The following is a 20,539-nucleotide window of genomic DNA, read 5'->3' on the forward strand; positions in this document are numbered from 1 at the left end:
ACAATAATAATTGAATAATAACAATAGTAATTATTATTATAATATTATAATAAATGAATTACATTTTAAGTTTAATACTTTTATTATTTATTAATAATAATAACAATAATTATTTTTATATTTTATATTACAATAATTTAATTACTACACTGATATATCTTAATTCATTTAGTATTTTTATTTAGTAGTAATAATAATCAACATCATCACACACACTTCTCACACATACTACTACTATATATTATTATTATTATTTGTATTAAAATAATTATATATTACAATAGTAATATTTCTTAATCTTATTCTTAATTCTATTATTATTATATTATATACAAAAAATACTCTATTATATTGCTTTTCTTAAATATTTATTTTACAGTGAAATGTTACAATTTTTTTTATTGAGTAATAATAATAGTATTATAATAATAGCAATCATTATTATTATTATTATTATATTACAATAATTGAACTACAACAGTACTATTTCTTATTTTGTTTAATATTTTTATTTAGTAGTAGTAATCATCATCATCACTACTAATAATAATTACAATTATTATTATTATTATATTTTGCATTGATTAATAATACAAAAAATAATAATATAAAGTAATAAATAATTAAATATTAAAATATTAATATTTTTCATGGTGTTTAATATTTTTATTTAGTAATCATAATCATATTATAATAATAATATTTTTTATTTCAAAATGCATTTTATCATAAAAATCACAATTTCTCCAAAAACACATACGCACAACTTCTGCTCCACAAAACAAGACAACTTATAATTTTCCGAACAGGTTTTGTTTTTCCCGTTGAGCGTAATCCAGTATCCTGAACATGTGTCGTATCTCAGACAGAGAAGCGAAGAGAGCGAAGTGTGAACAGACGAGTGCGGCCTGACGACAGGTGTTCATTAAAGCCACAGGTACGTCCTAAACACACTCGCGCGGCAGACCACACACAGACGAGTGTTCAGCGGCGCTGGTTCAGGAGTATTTTTCCCACAAATGTCTTTAAAATGTTTAAAATCACAACATTTGAAGCAAAAAAAAGTACTTGAAAGGTACAACAGCTTTAGTGAGGGAAAGAACTACAATCCCATGATGCATTGCAAATTACATAATCAAAACGAAAATCAAAAACAATGGTGAAATGTACTACTCATTTAAAGTTGTCGATTATATCAATTGAATTTTAGTTTATTGCAAAATATGAATATGTATATCATTCATGGGAGTGGGCGGAGCTCTTTTAGCAGGATTTGCTTGCCGAGACTCTAATTGGTGGAATTTTTCTGCATCATGGGTAATGTAGTTTTTACACAACAAATTCAAAATATGATTATTTTTAAAATAACTTGAAATATTGTGAGCAGATGGCTTCAACAAAAGCATAAACTGTCAAAATTGTTAAAACTATGGATTTACCTGTCGCTCTGACGGCGAGGTTCTCCTCCTGCGTCTTGCACGTGAGCATCTGTCTTTCGCTGGGATGCGAGACGGCCCCGTCGCCGTCGCTCACCGGACTCGTTCGTGACACCCTGATGGCGGGAACGCAGTCGGCCTCGTCATCCTCCGGAATGGGGTTGTACCAAATCTCCCCTTCGTCGTCGGCGTCGTTCTCCTCGGCCGGGTCGGCTCGGCGGGGCGAAACTCGACCGGGTTTGAGGCCGGCGGCGGGCAGCGGGAGGCGGCGAGGACGCGCCGGCGCTTCTGCGTGATCCTCCTCCGCTGCAGGGGGCGCTGTGACGTCCTCGGCGTGAGGGAACGGCCAAGCGGCGCTCTGCTGGAGCCAGTTGCGTTTTTTGGAGACGGTGATGTGGTTGAACGGGGCCTGACGTGCGAAGAGTTCTCGCTGATGTACGCCAGACGAGCCGGCGACACACTCCATCGGCGCTACGAAAAGAAACGCAGAACGTCACAAAAGAAACTTACGAAAATATGTTTTCCCAAATTAATTTATGGTATCTTCTTTGATTAGCATATCATGCAAGTACATCCAGTTAGAACAATAGGTGCATTCACGCCATGTCGTAATTACCAGATTTCAATTCGTAAAAAGCGCAATCTTTGTCGAACTCGTAATTACAACTTTTTCTGAGAGCTCCTACTTGTACCACATGACTGCTGCAGGTTCATTTATAGGTTGATAGTGTTGTTATAGAAACTAATAATTCAAGGTCTGAGTAAAATGCCACATCTTGAAATTACGGTAATTACGACATAATATGAACACAGCAAAACATGAGGCAAAAATCTGCAATTACTGCTGCCGCAAAACATCATAAATGCATTTTTGACCGATTTAACGCATTCTAAATGAATAAAAGCATTATTTTCTTTTAAAAAGTTTTGAACGGTTTCGTATACAAGATAAACTGTGAATAAAATCTTCTTAAATAACATTTCTTTTCTGATTTTCCTCAAGTATTCTGCCACCATATTCTTAAAAATTAATGGCAATTTAATAAATAAAAAGAAATATACATCTACATACAAATATATATTTGGAAAAAAGAAAAAGAAAATTAATGTCAATATTTAAAATCCCATATATATATATATATATATATATATATATATATATATATATATATATATATATATATATATATATTTTAAGATGACAAAAGCACAACCAAATTACTAAAAATTAACTATAAAACTAGAAATATAAAAATGCTACTTCAAAATATCGATTAAAAACTATAATAGTATATAAATAATGCTAAAATAAGTTTAAAAGTTATTTTTCCTTTTAAAAAAATACCTTTTTCATATTTATTTTGACAACTTAAAAAAGGGATAATTTTACAGTTGAAAATGTAAAACTGAACATATAAAAATTAAAAGCTACTTCAAAATATCAATAAATCTGTAATAGTCTACAGACAATGCAAACATAAGTTTACAAACTATTTTTCTATTTTTAAATATATTTTTTTCATATTTAATTTGACAAATAAAAATGATTTATAAAAGTGAAACTATAAAAAACTACTTCAAAATCTCAATAAAAACTATAATAGTGTATAATTAATACAAAAAATAAGTTTAAAAGTCATTTTTCTATTTAAAAAAATATTTTTCATATTTAATTTGACACAAATTATTTTTTATGTATTTTAGTTCAACTATAAAACTATTCCATTTTTATTAGTCAAACTAAATATGAAAAAAAAAAATAACTTGTAAACTTAGTATGGATTTACTGATATATTGAAGTAGTTATTTTTTATATTTTGAGTAAATATAAAACTGAAAATATAAAAATATAAGATACTTCAAAACCATAATAGTATATACATAATCCTAAAATTACACTGTTATTTCTCTATATAAAAAAACAAATTGTGATATATGTACAGTTTGTGCAGATATGATGTGTACTTTAGTGCTGATCATTCAGCCAACAATACACTGAAAATAAGTTTTTCCTGAAAAACCTTCAGTGGATGAAAAATCCGTAAAAAAGCTTGAGAACCAGACATCACGAGTGTAAATTTTAAATACTTAAATCTGCCAACACTGAATTCTGTCAACATTTAGGAGAACATAATGTTGCTTAGAAAAGTGCCTTTAAAGCCTTCTCTGACTTTCTGAACCACAAGAAACAGAGTAGAAGCGCTTTATAGAGCTGTGGATTACAGCCTGCCGTTTCCTGCCGCTCAGACACTTTCACACGAAACAATGCAATCCCACAATGCAACAGCAGTATGCTATTATGCCAAGATCAGAAACGCTGGCGAACACGGCGTCCAGTGCTTCGGTCAGTGTGTGTTTTGAGAGGTCAGAAGGAGACCTGAAAATAAAACTCAGAACGCTTCATTACAGTCGGCGTTCTGTCGACGCGCCAGAGGATTCCAGGCTGCGGAGGCCGACGTTCCCCCCACGGGAATTCTGGGACACGGGAATGATCGGCAGCCTGAGAAGCTGGGAACCAGCGTTCTGCAAATCTGATGTTCCTGTTCCTGAAGTTCAACGAAATTCAAATGTTTGATTTTGGTACTTATGCGGTTTTATGCAGTTCTTTTTATAGCGAGAAACGAGATACATTTCTAGTTTAAACATCTTCAGATATTCCTCTTTAAATGCATTAAGAATGAGAATCTAGAAGGATATTAAGATATCTTGAATATTTTTAGAGTTCCAGGCATGCAATATTTATGGCATTCAGACAGGTTTGTTCTATGCAAATGAGATGACAGAAAAACACGAGATGCATTTCTAGTTTCAACATGATTTGTTCCTCTTTAAAAGACAAAAGTATCAGTTGTATGCAAAGTGACCCACATTTGGTTTTTGACCACTGAAAATGTGTGCAATTTACAAATTTACTCATGGAGCCGCTTTAAGATCTCCATATCTCTTGAACCATCGAGAGCATTTAAAATGAAGATACCAAAAGAAAAGTTTGTTAAGAACCAGAATCTAGAAGGATATTAAGATATCTTTAACACTTCTTGAGTTACAGGCATGCAAACTTGAGGGAAAAAAAGCACAAATATGGCTTTTTGCCATTTCTGAGCTCCAGAATGGTATGATCATACGTGTGTGGAGGGACGTGATTTATGGACGCATTAGCAGCGAGATCAAGTCTTGCTGTGACACGCTGCAGTAAAGACTGTTGTGATATGCATTATCCCCTCCGCTGATGACACGTTCCTCTTTCTTTAAAGACGGCAGGTCAGATCGCAAACATTCCTAGACGATTTCACTCGTAAAGCCTGTCAGTATGTCATTACAGACGCTCAACTGTTCCCTCGTGTTATTACAGCTGAAGCGTTTACCAACAACTACAGCATGTGATGCGGGACTTATGTAAGGTGGATTTGAACGCTCTCACTAAGCTCTTTAACGGATCTTTCCTGCTCGGCTGATTCTCCTCTAAAGACGCACGGAGACCCGGAGAACAAGGCAGCGGAAAAAGGAAAACAAGGTGTTGAATCTCTGAAATGTGCTCAAACAGGCCTCGAGTTTAAACTCACGTTCTCACATTCATTCATTCTGTCAGCGTTAATCTTGAGGTGTAAATTAAACTTTACTGTCCGCAATCATTTGTAATTCACACCATCGCACCGTTCAGAGGGAACAACGCGACAGCTGCGGCTATTTTCTGCTCAGCATCCGCAGTCAAAGAATTAACCCTTTCCTTGCCGTTGACTGAATTTTCCTGCAATCCTGCTTTTTCATTGTTTTAGATCTTCTGAAAGAGTACAGAATCTCCTGATCAAAACACAGGCGAAGAAGAAGCAGAAACAGGCAATAGAAGCATTGCTGACGCACATAAATGATACGATCATCAAACAGCATATCAATCAAAACTGCGTAACGTTACTGAATGAAAAGGGTTAATGACTGTGAAGCTTTAGGGGTGTTGATGGACTCGATCTACTCCATCTGTGTTTTGATCATCCCATCCGGATGAAGACTTTGACTAAAATGCGATTTTTTTCAGGCTGCCCATCAAGGCTTTGCCAAGCCAACATCACAGTTTGATTTCAAAATTTATTTTCTAGTTCAAAATGTTGCTTTTTAATGAAATTTACCCGCATTTAAGTGTTGATAAAAAAGAACGCATGAAGCTCAAATAAAATGGTTCAGATATTCATACAACAAAATATTCTGGGAGCCATTAAAATTTTGTGAAAATCATCAAAAAAAAAAAAAATGCTGGCAGGGAAAGAGTTAACTTATGACCATTCATATTTATAAAACATCTATTCAGCAACTTAAAGGAATATTTTTACACTAAAAATGCAATTTCTGTCATCATTTAATCGCTTTCATGTCATTCCACGAAAAAAAAAGACATGAACACACACCAAAAAAGATATTTTGAAGAACGTCGGGAACCAAACAACACTGGACCCCATTGACTTCCACTGTATGGAGACAGACATTTTTCAAAATATCTTATTTTGTAAATGATGACTGACTTTACATTTTTGGGTAAAATTTACCTTTGGATTTCAAGGAAAAAATACAATATTACTTTAAATAGGACCTATTATGCTTTTTTCTAAACAATTCCCGCCCAGAATAAAGGGGCGGGGCCTGGTTGAGTTAGTTAGTATTGTGTTGAAACTGGCAGTTATGGTAAGGGGCGGGACATTTCCCAAACACCAATCACAACACACGTCTCCAGCTGACCAATCAGAGCACATTGTGCTTTTCAGAAGGCGGGGCTTCATAGAGACAGGAAGTAAACAGAGTGTTACTGACAGACTGGGAAGAGAGGAGCTGCAATAATGGAGAATATCAGGAAAATAATCAACATTCAATCTAGTAGAGCACAAAAACAACAACAAGAGTTTGTAAAAGAGCCTCTTTAAAGAACTGATGAAGTTCACTCAAAGCAGTGTAGAAAAACCACTTCATATTCACTGTTTCGAGAGCATCCAGAAACATGCGTGACAGCTGTGTGTTTGATAGTGACTCCACAGAGAAACTCTTTCAGATGTTGCTGGTGGATGGGCTTCAGTCGAAGTGTGCTGCTGGAGGGTTGGGGTTATTACGGTGAGGTTACGGAGTTAAAAGCTCAGCTGTGATTGCCGAGACTCTGTTAAAGGGTCTTTCATAACGGAGGACAAGCTCGCACACGCACAGAATTCCAGCCAACACACACACACACACATTCACTGCCTTCCTCTGAATATTTACACACACACACACACACACACGCACGTGCACATCAGGCGCACAAACAAGCGTGAACTTTAGACACTTCTAAATATGGAGCAGCGTATTCAATTACAAAAGCAGCGGCTCCAGGGAGTTGAACGTTCTGCTGAAACAATCAAACACAGCGGAAGAAATGGATCAGGAGCGAACCGAAATACTTCCGAAGAAGGAAATTAAAATAAATACAGTCTGCATGTCGCAATATTTTTCACAGTAACGTGACTTTCATTGTTTCCAACTCATTGTTTACAAACTGCTTTTCTCCGAATGTTTTGATCGTAAGATGTGTTTCTAATCGAACACTGACATTCAGACATCTGAAGAGTGGGTTAATGCTCCAGCTCGAGGGTTTCTGGGGGCGAGGAAGCGTCCCTCAGGGCTCGAGAGGAACATCCACCCCCTCCTCGATGTCCTCTGCTCCGGTTTCTCCGCTGTCATCCGAGTATTCCCATCATTACTATAGACACATCCCAACACTCTTTAGTTCCAGACTGCAGACATTCCAAGAACACAGCGCCGCATTCTGACATTCAATCTCGCTATGATGTCATTGCCGCCTCCGACCAATCAGCTTACTGTATTAGAGGACACACTGGATACAATGTTACCTCACCAGTATATCACTGCACTTACAAATCTTTCACCTTAAAATAAAAACAAAAAAAAAATTGTATTTTGCATAAAATTAAGCTTGTTTATTTATACATATTAATGGCAACTTGATTTAAATAATGCCTGTCAAGAAAATAGTCACAATGCAATAAGATTAAAGATACAAAAACAGGTCTAATATAATTTGTTTTCCTTTTCTTTTGAATTAGGGATGAAGTATGACTTCAACATGTTTCCTGAGTATTTTCCTAAAAAGAACTGGGTAACAATCGATCTACAAAAAATGCTCCTACAATAAGTTTAGTCCAGTGGTTCAGATCTCTCAGCACCTACGACTGAAATAACCTGATCGAGGGACTAATCCGACCTTAACCAGCGTGTAACGTCTCTTTTCTAATCCCCGCCTGCATTCAAGCCCTCAGGAACAGAGCGCAAACAAGTGAAACGACGGCCTTGGCATTCCAAATATTCCCTCCCTGGGGCTCCGCGTTTCCATGGGACGGGAATTCACTGGAGAATAGCTCCCTCCGGGCAAAAACAAACACCATCGGCTCAGCAGACCATACATTTTTGGGATAAAATTGTTAAGCGTAATGTTGACAAGGAGAAGCACAGTGTGTGTGTGTGTGTGTGTGTGTGTTTGTGTGTGTTTGTGTGTGTAAGTGAGTGAGTAGGTGTGTGAGTGTGTGTGCAAATGCTGGATTAAAAATGCTGGGTTAAAAACAACCCAAGTTGTGTGAAATATGGACAAATTCAGTAAATGGGTTGTTTTAACCCAGCGGTTCGGTTAAATGTTTGACCAACCTGCTGGGTAGTTTTATTTAACTCAACTATTGTTTAAAAATTACTGTATTTCTTGCTTAAAATGAACCCAAAATAATTTCAATATGTTGAAAATTAACATTTATTAATTGCTTATTAATAAATGTTCACTTTTTGATTATTATTGTTGCCTCTAGTAATTATGTGTTTGATTTTTAATTTACATCATATTTTGGGTTCATTTTAAGCCAGACATATAGTCATTTTTCATTTTTAAAGTAATGTGTTAAATAAAACTACCCAGCATGTTGGGCAAACATGTAACCCATTCACTGGGTTAAAACATCACATTTAATGGGTTAATACAACCCAACCTCTGCGTTAAAACAACCCAACCACTGGGTTAAAACAACCAAACCGCTGGGTTAAAACATCAGATTCAATGGGTTAAAACAACCCAACCACTGGGTTAAAGCAACCCATTCAATGGGTTAAAACAACCCAACCACTGGGTTAAAACAACCGAACCGCTGGGTTAAAGCAACCCATTCAATGGGTTAAAACAACCCAACCACTGGGTTAAAACAACCGAACCGCTGGGTTAAAACATCACATTCAATGGGTTAAAACAACCCAACCGCTGGGTTAAAACAACCCAACCTCTGCGTTAAAACAACCCAACCACTGGGTTAAAGCAACCCATCCGCTGGGTTAAAACATCACATTCAATGGGTTAAAACAACCGAACCGCTGGGTTAAAACAACCCAATCGCTGGGTTAAAACATCACATTCAATGGGTTAAAACAACCCAACCACTGGGTTAAAGCAACCCATCCGCTGGGTTAAAACATCACATTCAATGGGTTAAAACAACCGAACCGCTGGGTTAAAACAACCCAACCGCTGGGTTAAAACATCACATTCAATGGGTTAAAACAACCCAACCGCTAGGTTAAAACATCACATTTAATGGGTTAAAACAACCCAACCTCTGCGTAAAAACAACCCAACCACTGGGTTAAAACAACCCATTCAATGGGTTAAAACAACCGAACCGCTGGGTTAAAACAACCCAACCACTGGGTTAAAGCAACCCATTCAATGGGTTAAAACAACCCAACCACTGGGTTAAAACAACCGAACCGCTGGGTTAAAACATCACATTCAATGGGTTAAAACAACCGAACATCTGGGTTAAAACAACCGAACCGCTGGGTTAAAACAACCCAACCGCTGGGTTAAAACATCACATTCGATGGGTTAAAACAACCCAACCACTGGGTTAAAACATCACATTCAATGGGTTAAAACAACCCAACCACTGGGTTAAAACAACCGAACCGCTGGGTTAAAACATCACATTCAATGGGTTAAAACAACCCAACCGCTGGGTTAAAACATCACATTCAATGGGTTAAAACAACCCAACCACTGGGTTAAAACAACCGAACCGCTGGGTTAAAACATCACATTTAATGGGTTAAAACAACCCAACCACTGGGTTAAAGCAACCCATTCAATGGGTTAAAACAACCCAACCACTGGGTTAAAACATCACATTCAATGGGTTAAAACAACCCAACCACTGGGTTAAAACAACCGAACCGCTGAGTTAAAACATCACATTTAATGGGTTAAAACAACCCAACCACTGGGTTAAAGCAACCCATTCAATGGGTTAAAACAACCCAACCACTGGGTTAAAACAACCGAACCGCTGGGTTAAAACATCACATTCAATGGGTTAAAACAACCCAACCGCTGGGTTAAAACATCACATTCGATGGGTTAAAACAACCCAACCACTGGGTTAAAACATCACATTCAATGGGTTAAAACAACCCAACCGCTGGGTTAAAACATCACATTCGATGGGTTAAAACAACCCAACCACTGGGTTAAAACAACCGAACCGCTGGGTTAAAACATCACATTTAATGGGTTAAAACAACCCAACCACTGGGTTAAAGCAACCCATTCAATGGGTTAAAACAACCCAACCACTGGGTTAAAACATCACATTCAATGGGTTAAAACAACCCAACCACTGGGTTAAAACAACCGAACCGCTGAGTTAAAACATCACATTTAATGGGTTAAAACAACCCAACCACTGGGTTAAAGCAACCCATTCAATGGGTTAAAACAACCCAACCACTGGGTTAAAACAACCGAACCGCTGGGTTAAAACATCACATTCAATGGGTTAAAACAACCCAACCGCTGGGTTAAAACATCACATTTAATGGGTTAAAACAACCCAACCACTGGGTTAAAGCAACCCATTCAATGGGTTAAAAGAACCCAACCACTGGGTTAAAACAACCGAACCGCTGGGTTAAAACATCACATTCAATGGGTTAAAACAACCCAACCGCTGGGTTAAAACATCACATTTAATGGGTTAAAACAACCCAACCTCTGCGTTAAAACAACCCAACCACTGGGTTTGTCTATTTTCAACCCAACCTGGGTGTTTTTAACCCAGCATTTTTTAGAGAGAGAGAGCGTGTGTGTGTGTGTGTGTGTGTGTGTGTGTGTGTGTGTGTGTGTGTGTGTGTGTGTGTGTGTGAGAATCTACAGTTGTCTCCTCAAAAACAAACACGCTTCCCAGTCACACTCCTCTCTGAAATGAGCCAGCAACGTCAAAGTCATGGGCGTTTGGTTTGAACTCTATCATACTCTTCAGCAGGACTCTCAGACCAGTTTCCCAAAGACTACAATCAACAAACAAGACGAGATCTGAAATTTCACACGCAAATCACTTTCAACAGTCTGTTTTGGCCTCTAATGTTATCACACAGTTTTCTTAAGCAAATGCATTTAAAACACAACTATAACAACTAACATTTGAGAATACGCCAAAGTGTACTTAGTCCAAAAAGAAATCTAAAAGAGAGAGAAAACAGAGCAAATCAACAACAAGCTGCATCAGGGTTAGTCATGAATGTGTGGTTTACAGCGTTCTGAATACATTAGCAAACCGCTCCTTTTGACTTTATGGTACAAAATAGCTGTTAATACGGTTTCTTTCAATTGTTGATTCATAAACCTTCATGTTTGGTTCTTGAATATTGGGTAACACACTTGACAAGTGCAGAATGACCTTTGCTGGGTCGTGTCTCATCATCATCATCATCATCATCAGAAGGGTTTGTGTTTGACACAATAAACATGGAATATGCATAATCAGCACGAGCACCACCACCATCACCAGAGCGTGAAATGAATGATTGAGTGAGTGAGTGTGTTAGTGAAGAGCTTCAGGCCCGATTCCACCAAACGGGTTACGTGAAAAACCCACGTTAGTCGTGAAGCAAGAACCCGACACCAGTTAAGAGACACCCAGATGAATGAGATGATCGAGGCTCGTCCTCCACGCCAGCGGGCGTCCATACCTGCTTTCCTCACCCGGCCGCCGTGATTGGCTCTCGACGAGGAGCCGGCGATCCTCTGCTTCATCTCGGAGGAGAGCACGCGACCTTTCTGCATCCACTCCTGCATCTTGTTGACGGTGACTCCGGGGTGTTTGGGCACCGCCGCGTCGCCGCAGGACCGGACAGGCGTCGGGAGGATCTCCGTAGGGTTCGCGGCACGAGCGAGTCGCGCGGCGTGGACCGACGCAGGTTCCTCGCAGGTGCACGACGAGTACTTGACCCTGCTGTCGCTCACCGACCGCTGGAGCGTCGATTTGCTTGCTGTCGGCAGAATATTCTGCAAGCTTCTGCTCTGCGAAGACCCGGAAAATCCCGACCCCCCGCATCGGCCGCGAAACGCAAAGAAAGCCGAATCGGACTGAGCGCTGCGCTCCTCGGACAAACACGCGTCGCTCCCTGTGCGTTTGTCGGTGGACTGCGAGCTAACGCTGTCGTGAGACTGACTAGAGCTACTGGCCTCCGCGAATCCGTTATCTTCGACCTGACCGTCGAAACTGATGTTGTGCATCGTGTTTAACAGCAAATAATACGCCTCTTTTAGTTGCGACTTCAGTCTGTCCGTCTCCTGTGCAGACCCTGACTCCGATATTTGCTCCGAACAGTGTTTTTGAGCGCAAGACTCATAAAAGGGCAGAATTTGGTTATCATAATAATCGTCGTCCTCGCTGTCGACCGAGTGGTGTCGAGGGGCCCCGTCTCTCAGCCCGGGGGCCGCTGTTATTATTTCCAGCTCAGTGGGGAAAAAAGTTGGACTTTGCAATGCAGGCATCCTAAAATCTCCGTGATAATATTCCAGTGAGCTCTCTATAACCTGAATTAAATCGGTTTCGTCAATATTTCCGTCTATATAATCAAACACGTGAGGGGCTTCGCTGGGTTTTGGGCTCCTGACGTGACGTTCAAAGTCGCCCCTGGTGATTTTCCCGGCCTTTTGCTCGGGTAATGTAACATTTGTCTCTTTATTCTTTAGATCTGGACCATCTGTTGGTTTTAAAGCCTCTCTTTTGGGTTTTAAATCGCAGCCGCCGAAGCCTATCGAGTCTCCGATCGTGTGGAAGCGCTTCCGTTCGCTTTGATCCGAGACCCCAGCGGGACCCCCGGGCCCTGAGCCCCCGCTCCTGTGCGCGTCCGCCCGGCCGCCGGTGACACGCACGGCCGCTGCCACCGCGCAGCGGGGAACCGCGCTACAGCCGAGACCGGCCGTCCGGATCCCCTCACCCCTCATCTCATGTGATAAATAATCTCTGTCTGTCTGCGTTTGAAAAACTTTTTCTTTACCTTCTCTCGCCCGGTTCGCGTTGATCGCGTCTTTCCCTTTGGGTTTCTTGCCCCTGAGTTTGGCTAGAATTGTCCTCCGCAGAGGATCAGCCATCGGTACCGATCCGATCCTCCAGCTTTAGTTCCGTTCAGCGGCGCTTCGGAGCAGAAGTAGCCGTGTGAGAAGCGCGTCTGTGCGGCCAGGAGACTCCGACACACCGCGGTCAGAGCGCAGCTCCATGATCCACTGAAATCAAATCACACACGCACACATTCTCTCTCTCTCTCTCTCTCTCTCTCTCTCTCTCTCTAAATAGTTCAGATAGTTTCTGTGGGGGTTAAAGGTTTAGAGGCGGAGCTCAAACAAACTCCACATGCAGCCTAGATCTCTCAACTGGCCGCTAACTAGGCTATTCTGTAGGCTACTATAACACTAGTATATAGAAGCGTGATTGTGTTTACATGGAATATTGCAAAAACATTATACACAAAACAATTAATGACAAGAAGAAAAAAAACTATAGTATATAACGTGAAATATTACTTAAAAACTATAATTGTATTTTCATTTATAACATACTACATATACCATAATATAAATACTACATATATTGGATATATAAATCATAATTAATTCATTTTATTTTATTTGAACACAAACTATGTTAAACACATGTAAAAACAAAGAAAAAAAGAAGTTTATTAAATACACATCATGAGTAATTTAAAATATACCTGTATAATAAATAAAATCTATATAATACATTTTATGTATTATATTTAAAATAGTAAAGAATATAGTGACTGAATTGACCCTACTGTATAAAAATAAGATATATAATCTTTAATTAGATTAAAAATAGTCTAACCTTCATCATTTGTTTTTTATATATAACTTCTGATCTGTATAGGGTTTGATATACACAATGATTATATATATATATATATGTTGGGTAAAAAAAACAACCCAATTTGGGTTGAAAATGGACAAATCCAGTGGTTGAGTTAAACGTTTGCCCAACCTGCTGGGTAGTTTTATTTAACTCAACTATTGTTTAAAAATGTCTGTATTGTTTGCTTAAAATGAACCCAAAATATGTTAAAAATCAGACACATAATTACTATAGGAAACAATAATAATCAAAAGGTAAACATTTATTAATTTAATACATGTTTATTGTTTAATTATTATTTGTTAAACTTATTACTGGATGTTCATTTCTTAAAAATATGTTAATTTCCAACATAATTTGGGTTCATTTTAAGACTTTAACACTGCTTCAGGAATCTTCGGAGCACAAATGAATCAGCGTGTCGAATCAGCGGTTCGGAGCGCCAAAGTCACGTGATTTCAGCAGTTTGACACGTGATCCGAATCATGATTCGACACAAAAGATTCATAACGCTCCGAAGCTTCCTGAATCAGTGTTTTGAAATCGGCCATCACTAAATAAGTTGTTATTTTGTTTTTTTGGTGCTCCAAAAATATTCTCGTGGCTTTATAATATTAATATTGAACCACTGTACTCACATGAACTGATTTAAATATGTTTTTAGTACATTAATGGATCTTGAGAGAGGAAATGTCATTGCTGGCTATGCAGGCCTCACTGAGCCATCGGATTTCATCAAAAATATCTTAATTTGTGTTCAGAAGATGAACGAAGGTCTTACGGGTGTGGAACGACATTATTTTCATTTTTGGGTGAACTAACCCTTTAACCCAACCGCTGGATTTGTCCATTTTTAACCCAACTTGGGTTGTTTTTAACCCAGCATTTTTTATAGTATATATATATATATATAATTTGTCAATGACCTAATGTAACCCAAATAGACTGAATAGATAGTATGACTGCAGTAGAGCTCGATGTTCGACCTACAGCAGTCAAGGAGTCAGTATTAATTTATGACCATGTATTGTTTGGGTTTATATCACAGATAATGATCAGGCCTGTTTGAACACACTAATAGTCTGATTGTGTCTCAATAGGATAATCATCACATCAGAGGCATTATTGAAATTACAGCCCATCCGCTCTGCAGGGAGAGTGATTCCCTCATTCACTCTCATTCATATTCTGTCCTTGTGTTCGAGCCTGTCCGAGCACGCTCAGATCACGCCTCCGGATTCTGGGAATGATTGGGAGGTTTTATCTGGGAGACAGTCAGTAACCGGCACTTCGCTCCATCTCTGCCATCAGAGATCCTGAGATACAAACTGACTTGTGCTTTTCTTTGAAATTCGACAAACGAGCGAGAAGAGAAGAGAGACGTGATATATGATTAATCACATCATCAACTATACATGCAACCATTCATTCCCAAAAGAAATGAAGGTTTTTGATGAAAACATTCCAGGATTTTTCTCCATATAGTGGACTTCAATGGACTCCAAATGGTTGGAGGTCAAAAATGAGCGATGGTTTCTCTAGATAAGACTCTTATTCCTCGTCTGGTATCGTTTAAAGCTCTTAGAAACTGTAATTTTGACCTTCAACCGTTTGAAGTTCACTATAAGGAGAAAAATCCTGGAATGTTTTCATCAAAAACCTTCATTTCTTTTCGACTGAAGAAAGAAAGACATGAACATCTTGGATGACATGGAGGTGAGTAAATGATCAGGAAAATTTTATTTGAAAGTGAACTAATCCTTTATCTAGATGTATCCTTCTAAAATAACTTGAAAAAATGACAAATGTGTCATGCATGCCTAATAATCAATACTCAATATAGTGAAGATTGTCAACTTCAACTTTAGAAATTGTTTATGTTCCTTAAAGGATGTAATTCCACCTTTATCTCTTCTTTTTCTCCTTTCTGTCATTGTGTCAGATAAACACTGACCCTGCCTGTCCCATCATGCACTGGGGTCGCATTCTGTCATCTTCATAGAGAACGTTTTGCAACACCAGATTGATGAGAAAGATTACGGTGATCGCTTATGAAATCTGGGAAATTTATAGGAAAACAACTAAAAGCCACTCTAGTGCACACACACACACACACACACACACACACACACACACACACACACACACACACACACACACACACACACACACACACACACACACACACACATCACTCTTGTCTGATCATCTGTGCTCATGTCACAGCCTGCAGCGGAAACACAAGTGCTGAAAAACAAGGATGCGGAGGATGTTTGAAGCATAAACTCACTTCATTATGAGAAAACAAGACTTGATATCTTCAGTCATTTTGCTTCTCCAGTAAATGTATCTTGATTCAAGAATGTTTAGATATTAGATCTGGAAAACAAGACGTGTAATACCATACAAGAGTAACTAAACATGTTGAAAGTTAATGCACTTACTCTTGTAAGAAATTCACTATACAAATCAGAAATCTCTCTGTGTTTGTCCAGAGGAACATCTGTTTCTCGGGCTGTATTGTGCATGTGTGTGTGCAGCCGTGCAGCTGTCTGCGCTCACTGCGACACCCTCCTCATTGTTCCACGGCTCTCTTTGGCTCTCTCACACCCCAGAAACACAATTTATGGGGGCGATCTGCACCCCTTTTCTCAGGACGTAAATTAGCCGGGACCTGCCGTCTGGTGCGAGAGACAGAAAACCCCCACAAACTCTCAGCTGATCACTGCACTGACTGTAGTGCCGGAACAATGTGTAACAGAGAACGATCTGATTGATTTGATTCAAAGCAATCAACCAGTTCAAAAACTCATTCACTTTTCATTGCTTAGCCATTTTTAATCATGCAGAAATTAATCACATCATGTATACATATATTTATATCTTGAATCTGATTGGCTGAGAGCTGTGCAATCCGTTTTTATCACTCCGCTTGCAGTGACTGTCATGGCGGTAGAGCAAATCCACCATATTTTTTACAAATATGTGTTGTTTTGTCACGGAATGTAGTTTTAAGAGTTTTTTTAGGTGAGAATGTAGTTGTTTTGACCTTAAAAATGTGACTCATATTTAAATCATAGCAACTATTTTACAATTTGTTTAGACGTTTTTCAGAGATGTGAGCTCCAGGCCGTCAGGGGCCGTTCAGAGCTCGTGTACCCGCCGAGAACAGCTTCATCTCGGCCAGTGCTTCTGGGATTTGCTGCTGGTTCTTATAGTGATTAAACATGAGATATAATTCATTTTGGGTACATAAAACGGGCAATCTTTGCACTTATTAATATATTACATGTTCCTGAGCAAATCTGACATAATTTTTGTGAATACTACACTTGTTGTACCACGAAATGTAGATTTAAAATTTTTTTAGGCAAGAAATTAGACCTCAAATTATGTGTCTCATATATAAACATAGCACCTATTTTATAATTTGTTCAGATGTGAGCTCCAGACCGTCAGCAGCCGTTCAGTGCTCGTGTACCCGCCGAGAACAGCTTCATCTCGGCCAGTGCTTCTGGGATTTGCCGCTGGCTCTTATGTAGATAGTGGTTAAACATGAGATATAATTAATTTGGGGTATATAATCAATTTGGCTTAAGGGGAAAATTAAGTTTCATAACTTCATATTTAGGCTATATTGAACTTAAATCCTGTACTAGAGTGCTGCTTTTGTACGTTTGACTGAATTGTTTGCTTGTGTTTATTTCCTGTTGTCTTTTATAATGGCTATTGTTGTTAATTCAAATATTATTGTTCAATGAATATTATTTTATATAAATAATATGCCGTATTTGGTATTAAGAAAGGGTCCGTCAATAGTATCAGTGAAAGTTACATTATTACGCCATTAGATGGCGGCAAAGACTCTCTTTATGAGTGAGTCAGAACAAGGAAGTTGTTTTAGCGCTGTGGGAAATCCCCTTAACTTTTAATAGGACAAAGACAAAGATATCGCTTTCCTCAGTGGACATTCAACCTGATTTTTTATAATAGATATATAATATTATGGACATCGATCTAAAGAATGAATGCTATATCAGATGCAGGTACTCGTTTAGTCAATCTCTCTTTCATAATACCATAATACTATTAAAATAAGCTTCAATGAAGCGAATCAACGTTTCTTCGTCACTAGCTCTAAAGTTATATTTTTGAATTAGTAACAGAGTCTTGGGCTCAGCTGTTAAACTATCAACTTGAGATTTGAATCTGTGGCAGAAGGAAGTAGTTCCTCACAAAAGAAGGTTGTAAAGACACTCTGTTGTTGTATAAACGCAATATCACACTCGTAGCCGTGCAATATGGCTGTACATTAAGCCTACCTACGGCCGAATCACAGCTGTGCTGATATAGAGTGATATTGCATGGCTACGGGTGTGATATTGCGTTTATACAACAGTTGACAGTTCGATAACCTCCATTCAGCTTCTGCAAAATATTAGTTGTTTTCATGCCTTTTGCAAGACATTGCACCATTTCATGCTTTTCATCTTCAGAAAGATCTTTCTTCCTCCCTATATTGCATGAGAAATGTGACAACCTCTTTATTAAGTAGGTTTTCCATTTAGCTAAGAAGACCTGGCAAACTACTCAACAAACCTGTCTGAGATTGATACCAGTTATCTAAAAAGATACGAGAAATAAAACAACCAATGTTTAAAATCTTACTGATATGAACAGTGTATATATACAGTATAATTGTGACTTGCAGACGTTGCAGGTCACAATTTCCCGTTTCTCATCACTATGGTGACGGGACAGTCATGACACTCGCCTCTCAATCACCATGACGACCAGTCGGCCTTTAATGAATACACGTACTGTTAGCCGAGCCCATTCATAACACAGAAACGTGAAATCTGAATATGTATGAAGGGCATGTATCTCCATAAAAGCCATTTCCATGGATTTTCCATGAACCCCAAGTCAAGTCTTTTTCCTCTCCGGTTTTGTAAAGCTCATAAGACGTAATTGTACGCACTGGAATTTAGGTCAGCCTCTGTGGAAACCCTTAATAGATGCATGTTTGTGGTCTACAAGAGAGTAAAACATTGTGTTCATATGCGCCTGTGCTTGTGGATCCCATTTACATGGTCAATCATTTACCAAATGCACAAATATCAGCATCAGCGCTCAGCAAATACACCAACATCCTTTATTCACCAACACGAACGCTGGTTTTAACAGTCTGGACTGGACTCAGTGCTGGACTCATTAATGAATACATTTACAGCTATATATATATATATATACACACACTCTGACCAGGCCACCTTCTTCCATAGCTCCGTGGTCCAGTTCTGATGCTCACGTGTCCACTATTGGCTCTTTCGGTGGTGGACAGGGGTCAACATGGGCACCCTGACTGGTCTGTAGCCCCATACACAACAAACTGTGATGCACTGTGTATTCTGACACCTTTCTATCAGAACCAGCATTAACTTCTTGAGCAATTTGAGCTACAGGAGCTCGTCTGTTGGATCGAACCACATGGGCTAGCCTTCGCTGAGCCTTGGCTGTCCATGACCCTGTCTCCGGTTCACCACTGTTCCTTCCTTGGAGCACTTTTGATAGATACTGACCACTGCAGACCGGGAACACCCCACAAGAGCTGCGGTTTTGGAGATGCTCTGACCCAGTCTTCTAGCCATCACAATTTGGCCCTTGTCAAACTCGCTCAAATCCTTATGCTTGACCATTTCTCCTGCTTCTAACACATCAACTTTGAGGACAAAATGTTCACTTGCTGCTAAAAATCAAGGCAGCGAGCATCAGACCAACTGCAACAATGAGTAACGACATTTAGAGACGATTTTAAGCAAATTGGTTGAAAGCCTATAAATACAATCACTTGTAATGTGACATAATTGCTTATTTTTGACCAATAGGTGGCGCTGACACCACATTGATCTGGTGTGGTCACTGTTGGGTGACAATTTTTTATGTGTGAGATTTTTGGTCAAACTGTTCAGAAGTTATAAGCAAAAAAATTCCATATCTCCTGACCACTAGGTGGCGCTGTGCCGAAACTGTGCAGGTAGCCTCAGGTCATGGTTGTCATAACACACACCAAGTTTGGTCAAAATACACTGAAGCGTTGCGGAGATATATCCTTGTGTCTATTTTGCCATGTTGTTTGTGGAATTTGTTCTCGCGTTAAGCGAGATTGAAAATCTGACGAACCGTCTAGGACAAGTTCGAAAAAGTCAGTTTTTAGGAAAATTCAAAATGGCGAAAAGATTTTCATGACAGAAAATTACGCCATAGGGTGCATTCGAATCGTCTTGAGCCAAGGAATCAGAGAAAATTCGTTTCTAGCCCTTACGATTCAAAAGTTATTAGCATAAATATAAGTGAAAATTTGGACAGTTGGTGGCGCTAGAGGAATTGAGTTAGAGACTTCAAAATTTCTGTGGTTAATGCTCCGACTGTCCTCTATATGTGTACCAAATTTCGAAACTTTTTACCATATGGCTTTATGGGTTGCCATAGTCTCAAGAGCGGAAGAAGAAGAAGGTTCTGTTCCTGAAAATTGTAAAACTTCAGAATCCTGCAGCATCAAAATAAGCCGCTGGAATCTCCTGATGTTCATTCAGGCGTGAAGATAATGTAAACACACAGAACAGAGAGGTTTGAGACAAGGCCGGGCACATACCTGCACGCTGGAATTTTATCATCTGCATATTTACCTGTTTCATGTCCACAGGAGACGACAGAATTCCCTGGAATCCCTCTGATCATTTCATGCTCCGAGGAGAAAAATTACGGACACTTTTTTCATCCTTCAGCCTGCGGGAGTTCAGATCCAGCTGCACAAAAATGCCTCTAATGACAGCTGGAGTGAGACACATTTCACAACAGATATGATGAGACACTCGATCA

General features: G+C 39.0%; 1 protein-coding gene across 2 annotated transcripts in view; it reads right to left on the bottom strand.

The window, feature by feature from the left end:
* The window catches only part of syde2 (synapse defective 1, Rho GTPase, homolog 2 (C. elegans)), a 35,119-nt gene extending 22,022 nt beyond the window's left edge, over positions 1–13,097 (bottom strand). The window contains exons 1-2 of one of the 2 annotated variants that reach the window (XM_048178199.1): positions 11,469–13,097; positions 1,440–1,907 (exon numbers count right to left, since the gene is read on the bottom strand). In XM_048178199.1, the coding sequence (XP_048034156.1) occupies positions 1,440–1,907; positions 11,469–12,879 (1,879 nt within the window). In that variant the 5' untranslated portion in view covers positions 12,880–13,097. The remainder of the gene's footprint in view (positions 1–1,439; positions 1,908–11,468) is intronic. The other variant, XM_048178200.1, reaches the window with a different exon arrangement.
* Between the last annotated feature and the right edge of the window lie 7,442 nt (positions 13,098–20,539).

This window comes from Megalobrama amblycephala, linkage group LG24 (assembly GCF_018812025.1).
Source record: "Megalobrama amblycephala isolate DHTTF-2021 linkage group LG24, ASM1881202v1, whole genome shotgun sequence".
NCBI lineage: Eukaryota > Metazoa > Chordata > Actinopteri > Cypriniformes > Xenocyprididae > Megalobrama > Megalobrama amblycephala.